At 34.4% G+C, this 10,861-nt stretch overlaps 1 protein-coding gene across 4 annotated transcripts; it reads right to left on the reverse strand.

Annotated features, from left to right (window-relative positions):
* Positions 1–2,321: 2,321 nt before the first annotated feature.
* On the reverse strand, positions 2,322–10,861 carry LOC115965939 (carbon catabolite repressor protein 4 homolog 5). Of its 4 annotated transcripts, none has more exons than XM_031085256.1 (14): positions 10,430–10,861; positions 9,288–9,451; positions 8,450–8,515; positions 8,258–8,310; positions 7,749–7,830; positions 6,582–6,628; positions 6,205–6,292; positions 5,719–5,811; positions 5,578–5,610; positions 5,323–5,420; positions 4,818–4,956; positions 4,492–4,577; positions 4,325–4,409; positions 2,322–2,632 (listed from the first exon to the last, which is right to left on the reverse strand). In XM_031085256.1, exons 1-14 carry the CDS (start codon positions 10,755–10,757, stop codon positions 2,564–2,566), a joined length of 1,431 nt encoding a protein of 476 aa, XP_030941116.1. In that variant the 5' UTR covers positions 10,758–10,861; the 3' UTR covers positions 2,322–2,563. The 4 variants fall into 4 exon arrangements, with proteins under 4 accessions (XP_030941116.1, XP_030941118.1, XP_030941119.1 ...); XM_031085257.1 differs by lacking the exon at positions 2,322–2,632 and adding an exon at positions 2,861–3,914 and having other exon boundaries at positions 10,430–10,849; XM_031085258.1 differs by lacking the exon at positions 5,719–5,811 and having other exon boundaries at positions 10,430–10,849.

Raw genomic sequence — 10,861 nt, forward strand, 5'->3', positions numbered from 1 at the left:
AATACAAGATTAATAAATCTAACTTGTATAAGTCTATAAATAAAATTTATTCTCATTAATAATAACATTCTACCGGCATTTTCACAACAGCCAAAATGTCAGTCTATTATAGTTAAAATAAAATACTCCCTCTGTTTGTCCTCTATTTCATTTTGGAATGTCCCAAAATATTATCCTATATCTAAAAATAAAAATCATTAATTCACTAATGTTTCTATTATACCCCTACTTTATTTTCAAAACTATTTGAAAAGAAAACTAACAAATATTTAAAAAAAATCAATCTAATTGGGGCACCTCTTTAATTGCCTTATTAAAAATAACTATTTTTTAAAAAAATTGATATATTTATTTAAGAGTAGTTTTGTAAACTTATACATTTTTATAAGGTAGACAAGGCAATAAATGATGTTCCCTTAAAAAGTTTGACTTTTCAAACAGGACAAACAAATTGGGATGGAGAGAGTAAAATAATAAAAATTGAGAAATGATATATCCACAACATTTTCACAATATTTTTACAACAAATCCTAAGTGACAGGTTGTTATTGTTATGGCAAAAAAGTAATATTAATATTTAGTACAAATTTGAACCAATAACAATTAACTAATTGTGCTTTGTTGTGAAAATATTATAAAAATGTTGTGGACGTAATATCTCTTGTAAAAATTAGAGTGAAATCCATCGCAACTAAAAATAAGGATATAGTAAAAATATTGTAACATTTTGTTATGTCCTTAGAATTTGCTTAATATAATCTCTGCCCTTTACTCTTCAACTTGAATAGGGAGACATGACTTTTTCATAAGCTTTTAATCTTCCCTTGTTGATTAATTCATGTTTTCTGCGAGTCTTTATCCTCCTAACCCCATTGTTCCCAATTAAATGACATGTTAATTTATTGTTCCCTATTCCAACTTTTCTCGAAGTGTGACGTGAAAAGTCTATCTCCGCCAGTCTTTCTTCATCAAAGTGGTTGGGACTGAAACAATTTTATTGACCACTGCCCATTAATTGAAGTTGTTAGGTGCAAGATTATCAGCTGCTCCCACAGACAAATGAATGTTTCAACAAAGTCAGCAAAACCAAAATCGGTGACTCACAAGGCAAGCTCAAAGCCAAAGAACATCTCATTTTAGCACCATTGAATCACGTCAAGATTAAACTGGTCAGATAATTATTCTAAGGTTCTAGTACCATTCATATGAAAATTTGTAAAAGGTTCTCAACTATAGACAAACTTGATCCAACAAATTCGAACACATAAACATATATGATTCGGGTTTGTTGAGTGTAATCCTATAAGGCATGCTTATAAATACTTCTACAGAAGGTGTGAAGACTATATTGGGATATTCTACTATGAAAGAATGTAAGATTTTATTGTTAACATTGATTTTAAAATGCATACCATTCAGAACGATTGGGATACTCATAAATACCAAGTACCTCATAGTATTCTTATCAAAAGTGCTAAAAATGTTAAATGTTATTTTATAGTATTTTTAGCACCTCAAATGATAAAAACACACCTACATCAAATATGCTAAATCCTAAAAATTTTAGCATTAAGCTACAATGAGCTGTTATGTAGCTAGATTGTAAGAAAAAATTGTTTTTTATTCAGCCAACGTCTCTTTCTCATTTCTGTCTCTCTTTCCTCTCTCGCTTCACCCTTCCCTCCTCTCTTCTCTCTCTCGTGGTTTGGCAATTGTGATCCGCCAATGGTTGTGGTCCGGTGAATATGGGCCATCGTGGTTTGTGGTCTGATGGTCAGGGTCGTGGATCCGATGACTGTGGGTTTTGATTTTGGTTGTGAGTCGTGGTCTGATGGTCCAACAGTCGTGGTTGGTGGCGTCGATGGTCCGATGGTCGACGAATGTTTTTTGATGGGCATGGGTCATGGGTCTAACGGTCCAATGGTCATGGGTCGTGGGTCACAGTGCGGTATTTTTAAAGGATAGTGGGTCGGATGGTTCGATGGTTGGGGATCTAGTTGGTGGCAGCAATGATGGAGGTTTCTTTTTTTCTTTTTTCTGCTGTGGTTTGTGGTTGCAGGTGGATCTGGCTGGTGGCGGCTATGGTGGAGGCTTTTTTTTTTTTTTTTTTTTTTTTTTTTTTTTTTTTAATTGTGGCATGGGTGGTAGGTTTGTGGTGGTTGTGGTATGGGTGGTGGGTTTTGTGATGACTGTTGGTAGTGTGGTGGCCGGTGGTGCTAAGAATAGTTAGGTTGAGAGAGAGAGAGAGAGAGATAGAGAGAGAATAAAAAATAACAAAGAAACAATATTTAAATGAAGTGGTAAAAAAAAAAAAATAGAGGTTTTGATGTAGATTGTATTGTAAAGTGATGTGTTAAATGTTATAAAGTTAGTTTTCTATATGCTAAATACTAAAAATTTTACAATATTTGATAAGAATGCTCTCAAGTAAAACAAGCTAAGACTACCTTTGCAAGACCAAATAAACAATGCCTAATAAATAATAATTACATACCACCTACCAAAGAACAAAGCTCTCCAGTATGTACAATCCCCGTATAGATTGATTTAGAAGCAGAAGTATTCACGTCCCTTTGACATCATCTGCAAAAGCCAGTTCACATACAAGAGCAAGATGATCGCTGCCCCATTTCTGCCAAAGTAACATCAAAACCTCATGAATCCAGAGACAATCAAACATGGAGAGCACGGGTCAACATATAGTCTGCTTAGAACATTGACAACTATATACGGAAATTTTTTTTTTTTTCTTTTTTTAAATTTAAAAAGGCTAACCTCTGAGTGTGTCAGAGGAAGGGATTTGTTTTTAATTATACAAATTATCCCAGAGCGGCGAGACTAAAACCTGTCCCCCATCTTCAACACGATGGGCCAGAATGTCATCTCTATGTGCAAGTCCATTAACCTTGCCATTGCCATGAGTTGATTTCTCAGAGAAATTTAAAGGTCTTAATTGACGGTTACTGAATTATTCACCACACCATCCGACTATTAGCACAATCTTTTTTTGATAAAGAGGAGGGGACCAGTAGGGATGGTGGTGGGGGTGAAAAAGTGGATAAAAACAAGAAGTTGCCACAGTTAATTTTGAGCTACGACAAAGAGCAACACAAAGACTACATAGCATTATATACCCCTCTGTGAAGGCTATAACATGCAATTTATGTATTATTCAGCAATTCAAAATATTTCCATTTTATATTTTTGGAAAAGAAGTTTCATACAATGGAAAAAATGAAAAAATATACAAAAGCAAAGGCTAAAACTCAACCAAAGGCCTAGTCTCCAATTACATGAAGCTAGCGAGATGAGTGTCTCAGGCCATTCAGCTCTACTGGCAGCCAATTTTACACTCTACACCATTGTGCCTTGAACTATTTTTCCTCCCACTCATAAAAGAAAGTCATTTTCCCTTTTTTCCCCTGATTAGTACATTACACATCCAATGGATGAATCTTAAATCCATGATCTCACTCTCCACACCATATTTACAAGGGAAGTGCCATTTGAGCTAGGGCTTGCAAAATCTTGCATACATAAATTTCTCTCATCACATCTCCAAATAAGACAACCTTGACCTTCTCACTGAAACTAATTCAAGAATCAGAAGGAAAAATGCCCAAAATTAACCACAGATTCTAGTGACTGTTGTCAGTCACTCTTTTTTAAAGTCTCTTTTACAACTCTGTTGCATGGAGTCAAACATGAAACACATTTTATTTTATTTTTAGTAATGAACTGAGACATGGGTTTTTAACATCTTTAGTCCAGAACACAGACACCAAAATTGCAACTTCTTTAGTCCAGAACACAGACACAGCTACTGGAATCATTTATGATATCCGTCTTTCACCCTTCCAATGGAAAACTTCTTTTGGTTACACTTCATCTTCATTTAAAGGGGACAAGAAGGCCTAGGAATATGAAAATAATAAAACCCTCTATCCACTGTTCCCCATGCAAAGAATGCATTTTAACCAGCATAAATTATCTATTAAAAAGCTATACAGAGTACTCCAAGCCTGCGATAGAAACTTCCATATGTCCTGGAGAGAATTGTAACAGATGCAAACATGACCCTACTTAAAAAATGTCCATTAAACTTAGCTTATAATTAGAACCTTTGCCCCATCTTATATTCATGATAGAAACTAAGTGGGATGTATGCATACAAATAACATATTTTAAGACATGCAGCACTGTTGACCATGTATCATGAAGTACAGATAATTTCAAACAATTCACATGTTATGGCAAGAAGCACCTTATACAATATAACTAAATAATATGCATACGATCTGATAGATACAAAGATGAAAGGTACCTCACTTGGGAGTCCTCCACTTCTTCTTAAAGTATCAATGGGTAAGGTCTCAAGAACTCTCACAGGAACAAGTTCTTCTGTATGCCTGTGTCAATCAAACATATCAGTAACTAAAATATTTTGAAGGCAAACAGACTATTGTAATTTTTACAACAAAATTTAACTACCAAATATAATCAACTGTTCCCATAAACTTAGAGTGGTATGATGTTGCCAAGGGTTCCCCATGAATGTCTCTTGTTCTACTGCTTCCCTGCAGAAAATTGAAAGAAATCCAGAAAATTAGCTGGAAAGGAAGATGTAAAAAATTAAAAATTAAAAATCCCACATCAAATATTTGGAAGATTTCCTGTGTTAAATATCAACCTCAAAATTCACCAAGTGCATGGTAATTTACTTCATTTGAACAAGTTAATTGCAACATTCCTATAGAAGTTGGAAATCTGAGGTATAGAAGAAAATACAATAGTATTAAAAGGTTTAAGCATCTTACAGGAACCCCAAGATATGCGCTAAGAAGTTTTAATTGGTGCTGAACATGGGTAACTCCTCCACTTCCCGTTGCAAGCCTCAATTCTTCATCACTCCATGTATACAATAATGGCCTTGGGATAGACATCCAAACATTTGATCTGACATATAAACCAATCAATTAACAGCAATAGTGATAGTAATGATAAACAACACTATCGACAACATATTGATCAATATTTACCACCATAATGCAATCAATTAACAGGAAATGGAACCACATGATAATCTTGTGTCATGCCATTGTTTCATAAATTACTTTCTTCATGATCAAGTAAAAGCACCTCATTTAAAATTTCAAGAAAGGAACTTTTTTACTAATTTAGTGCCCAATATGCTAAATTTAGTTCACAATATATGCTGTTAAGTTGCAAGAGAACTTAAAATTGAATTATTTTACATGCATGTCATATCAGAGTTGTGATGAAGAATGCATGAACAAGAATTTGCAAGGAATTTCAAAATACCTAGTTGCATTCTCATAATAAGGCCTGTAGCCTCTGCATTGAGATGGACATTCAAGCTGCCCAGAAATTTCTCTACGGTCAAGTTGTTGGATGTCTAACTGCAAAAATGTCAGCAACCACTTATATATTGCATATTAATTGTTATTATTATTATTAAAAGGACAGAACTCAGAGGTACATAGGGCTATTGGAGTCCCAATAATATGCTAAAAAAAAACATACTACAAGGCTTGACATACTACAAGGACTGCTCACCTTCGATGAAGCCAGAAACTGATACATTGCACTCTGACCAGGATGAAAACAAAACTTAGATATGTGACAATGAAATTTTAATATTGCATAGTATGCCTAATCTGAAACTATTTGATAACTGATTTCATTGCAACATCAAACCTGAGGTTTGCTATTTAGATCCCCACCAATTATAACTGGGATTTTACCCCATTCTTGTGATAGTGCGTAAGCTTTTTCAAGAAGCAGTCGGACCTACACCATTGTAGGTTACATGCTTAAGAAATTACCTCAGTCAAAATAATAAGAAAACAAAAGCACAGACATTTGATTGGGGGAAAAAACACTCTTTTCCCATAGGTTGATGCAGCAGAATAGTATGGCACCAAATCCATGAGTTCATATATTAATCTGAAGTTATTACCCTTCCCAACAACAAGAGGGAAAAAGAGAAAAAAAAGGGGGGGGGTGGGGGGGAGGGGGTGGTAAGTGGGTAACAGAAGCACATCTAATTCAACGCACAACACATATATAGAAGGGAGAGGGCAGTTGGGGACTTTTAATTTAATTTTGAGAATCCCAAAAGATATCAACTGACACAATTCTGAACAAATTTACCACTTTTGCAGAGAATAAAACGCTGAATACCTGGCCTAGCTTGATGTCTCCACGATTTGGGTTGAAGAGTACATGTATATTTCCAACCAGTAATCTTCGACTTTGGGTAGATGAAGACCTATAGTGGTGCAAATAAGTCAGTGACTAAACTGGCCACATGTTTTTCTAAAGAATATGTAGAGTAATGTATTTTCTGGATATGATAATTGAGCACGTAGAAGACTTCTTACAAAAAAGGGAAGAATAACAGATTAGTGCAAAAAGACATATGCATAAGGCCATCTATAATCAGTTTGATCCTAATAAAATAAGACATCAAATTTCACAATGCTCATCTATTTCAGCTAAGTGAGATGTTTCTAACATTCATATAAACACACAGAAAAACATAACAAAATAAAACTTACATGGATGTTTGGGTAGATGATTTGGACTCTGATTGGTTTTGGATCATCTGTATAGCATAAAAGAGAACATTAAAATAAATAAGAGGGGGGGACCATGACCAATATGAAGCATAAGTGGATTCTCCACAACAACAAAGCAAGTCTAGTAAAATATATACAACGATGTTGGGTATAAAAATAATACAAGCGGGGGGAGGGGTGCACAAAAAGGCATGTACTGGGGAATAAAAACAGAAAACAAAAAAAGAAAAAGAAATGAGATAATGCTCAATATTCCAACAAACATTTCCAACCCAAGTTACCCAACAAAGAAGAAAACAAAGGCAGACATAATTAAGAATCACAAAAGAAACAGCCCACAAATATGATGTTTGAATATTGAGGCGAAATGCCATTCAAAACCAAACATTATGCTGGCCAAAAAAAAAAAACACTGAATGGACATTATAACCTACTTATGTAACTACAACATTATGCAGTAACTATTTCCTTTAGTTTCCTTCTTCTTCTTCTTTTTTTTTTTTTTCCCTGTTCAAGTATATGTTTGGATGAGTTTATTTTCATCACCTTAATTTGTTTATTGTGCCAAAGTATTGTTGTACCCTGAAAAAGGAAATGCTTTAAAAAGCTAAATATTCTGTTAAAAAAATGAAAATAAGCTCATCCAAAGGAATACAAATAAAAATGTCATAACACTTCCCATTCTATAAACCAAAAATGTACATGAGAAAACATTATTCTGAAATTTGATGTTTTCCTGAAATACAATAGAGCATTAATATTTATGCTTCCTCTACCTTGTTCCACTTTATTGCAAATTTTCAATGCCTTATATGAAACATGATAAGAGGTTGCCCTAGTGAATCCTGTAGCCTTACAATCTTAGCATAACCTCTACTAATGGGACTCAAAGAAATAAAAAAATAAAAAAATAAACAAGAGCAGAAACTACCATATGGAATTTCCAAACATTGACACCATATTCTACAGGAGAGGCCTTAACAGTTAAGCCAAACCATCAGGTCAACAACGGTTGACTTATTTACATTTTAGAAAATGGGTATCTAGTTAGTTTCAAATTAAGACCTCTGAGAGTGAGAGAGAGAGAGAGAGAGAGAGAGAGGGGGGGGGGGGGGAGATATGTGTAATAAATCAAACCCTGCATACCTCTAAAACACAAAGTTGAGCAACATTGTCACAGAGGCCAACACGTCTGAACTCTATATTTTCTTGATGCAAAACGGCAAATCTGTTTAGAATATAATTTTACTAAAATTGGGATATTCAAAATTAAGAAAATGATAACAAAAAAAGAATACTTAAGCTTACTGCAACAATATTTGCTCAATAGCTACAAAACCAACATCACAAGATAGTGATGGGCATGCACATAATACCCAAAAATCAAAATACCTAAACCAACCATTTACTATATCCATCATATTTCTTTTTAGATATTTGAAGTTTGAAGAAAAAATTATACAACTCATATTAATATAAAAAGAACCAAGGCAAAGCCTGTCTAATTGAGAAAGAGGTAAACAATAAAGTTGCTTCCAAGAATAATAGATATGAGTTGCATGAAAATACTAACTAATTGAATCGCCCTAAGCCACAGTGCAGTAAGAACAAAAGAAACCTTGAAAGCCATACAGTTTAGGGTTTAGAAACCTTACAGTTTTTCTTTCCAGAATATAGCACACCCATCACATGCTTCACCGGTTCGAGCCTGTAAATAATTGGGAATAACTAATCACTAACTTGGCAACAAGGTTTGGCTTAAAAGGCACTTCTTCCTCCCACAAGACTGGATGACGGGTGAGATCGTGGATTCAAAACCCACCGAGGGTAGTAATATTTTAGTATACCTTGTGAATACCTACAAAGCCATCTTTTTTTAAAAGATCTTCTAAATCATCAAAACGATCAACCTCCTGCAACCATAAAAGTGGATATGAGAAAATTAAAATCAAAAGCCAGAGCAACATGCCTTAATCTCAAGTGCCCTTGAGAATAAAACCTCTCGTATATGATATGAGCTTTAGATGATTGAAAGAAAATGAGAAAATTAAAATCAAAAGCCAGTGCAACATGCCTTAATCTCAATTGTCCTTGAGAATAAAACCTCTTGTATATGATATGAGGTTTAGATGATTGAAAGAAAACAGAATAAACTTCCTAAAGACATTTAAACTACATAAGTAACAAGAAAGAATATGGTTCAGATAGTTGACCATGATAAAAATGAAATCGTAAAGTAATGCAATAAACTAAAGCCTAACAAAAAGTTTTGATGAAAAGTTATGTATGTGCATGGTATAACACTTTTTTTATTATTAATAATTTGATAGTTATTACAATGGGGGAGAGGGGAATCAAAAACTAAATTTAGATTTATTATGGAATAGGATTAAAAATAAAACTCATGAAGCTGTATGAGATTGCACTCATGACTAGACCCAGACACAAAAAGATATTCGCATATTTTTCCTCTACATACTAAGGAAACCTACCTATAAATGTATAAAAGTATAAACCATTGTTTTTAATAGTTCAGACAATGAATGGCAGGGATAAAAGGGGGTAAATGTGATTAAAATTCTCATTGAATACGTATAAATTGATTGTGAGCCTTCAATCACCATGAAGAAAACTGCATCTTCAAGCATACATTTGTGCAACACCAATAAAAACTTGTAAATTTACCTGAAAACACAAAATGCTTGCATTGTAACGATTGATCTCCTCATGTATGAGGATTTTCCTCCGGTCCCAATCTAAGAACTTGGGAGGGACTTTATAATATAAATACGGATGGTTTGATGCATTTTCAACACCTAGTATATTATATGAAACAACTACAACTGTATCTGCAGTGGAAAATAAAAAGTTTTAGGCATAGAAAAAAAATGATAGATACTGGTATCTAAACCTATAAGCTGCAAACTGCATACGCTTGCACACAAGACCAGTGAGCAAGAGTGTATAAGGGGTTAAAAATAGTTTTTTCCAACAAAATCCTGAAGAGATAAAAATACAGAAAGAGATCATAAACGTCAATGAGTGCTTATGAATACAGCACATTGGACAAATGATTGGCAATGTCTGATACATAACATAGACATTTATTAAGCATTTAATAACATTAGTAATACAATTAAGGATAACTCTGACTAGACGAAACATCTTCCCCATTTTTCTTTTTATTGTCACAAGATCATAATTGTTCAGATACTACATTCGAAATTATCCAGTAATTCAAATTGATTATTAACCTTAGATACCTTTCCCGGAGAAAATCCTTACCCCATGTTTGGTGCACCTCCAAATTATGACTTTTATTTCCCTTTACGGGCAATGTCTATTACACACTGCGTGTTTTAAAAAAATTTTAAACTGAAATCATAACTTGAAGTCACAATTTCAGTTCAAAATGTTTAAACTGAAATCATGAGTCGTGATTTCAGTTTAAAAAACTATTACACGCAATATTGTGTACAATTGCTTGTGTGCACTAGTCATTTCACTTTACTCATTACATTCATATTTAACGAAATTGACGGGATAGAACATAAACCTACCACCAAAATAAGTCTTAGTTCCCAAAATTTACCAACAATTTCCTTTCAAGTAAAAACGCTGTTTACTTTAATTTGGTAGCAGATAAACCACTGAGAATTTAAATTCAATGATGCTACTACCATTGATTGAGATATAAATATGCAACTATAACTTCAAATTTATGATCATTTAAGCCAAAGTATGTCTTTTCAGGTACATTAAATTCACAAAAGTGAAACAAACAAAAAACAAACAAAAAAAAAATTCATTATCTGCAAAGTTTAAACCTTTGTAGTTGGGCAAATCGTGGGAAGAGAAAACCCAATTGCGATTTGTAGTAACCTCTGTAGCGTTCGATTTTTGATCTCTTTGTTTCCGACGTGATCCTGATGAAGAATGCAAGTGTTGGAACCGGTTATGGACTGGTAAAGTGCGAGGCGGGTCGGGTATTAGGGTTGGGGTTTCTGGTTCAAACGAGGAGGAGGCTACTCTGCGCCGCTTCGTGCGGTGGCTGTTAGTGCTGTGGGATTGAGATTCCGATTGTTGTTCGTCGGGATAACGGTTTTTGCGCTTGCTCCGACTGGCGGCGCGTGACCGTGAGTGGCTTCCCGTCATGGTGTTGGACGCTGTGGTGGGTGGTGGGAGTGGCCGTTGCTCTCTGAGGGTTTTGTAGGGTAGGGTAACAGAGTTTCAGTGACAGTTATGAGTATGAACACGTG

This window comes from Quercus lobata, chromosome 10 (genome assembly GCF_001633185.2).
Source record: "Quercus lobata isolate SW786 chromosome 10, ValleyOak3.0 Primary Assembly, whole genome shotgun sequence".
Lineage (NCBI taxonomy): Eukaryota > Viridiplantae > Streptophyta > Magnoliopsida > Fagales > Fagaceae > Quercus > Quercus lobata.

Bases quoted from the DNA above. Each gene is read 5' to 3' on its own strand.
- LOC115965939 (XM_031085256.1), bottom strand. From the start codon at position 10,757: ATGACGGGAAGCCACTCACGGTCACGCGCCGCCAGTCGGAGCAAGCGC. The intron at 7,831-8,257 runs GTAAGGTTTCTA...TATTCTAAACAG, and splicing joins ATATTCTGGAAAGAAAAACT to ATTTGCCGTTTTGCATCAAG. The intron at 5,421-5,577 runs GTGAGCAGTCCT...ACATTTTTGCAG, and splicing joins AGTTTCTGGCTTCATCGAAG to TTAGACATCCAACAACTTGA.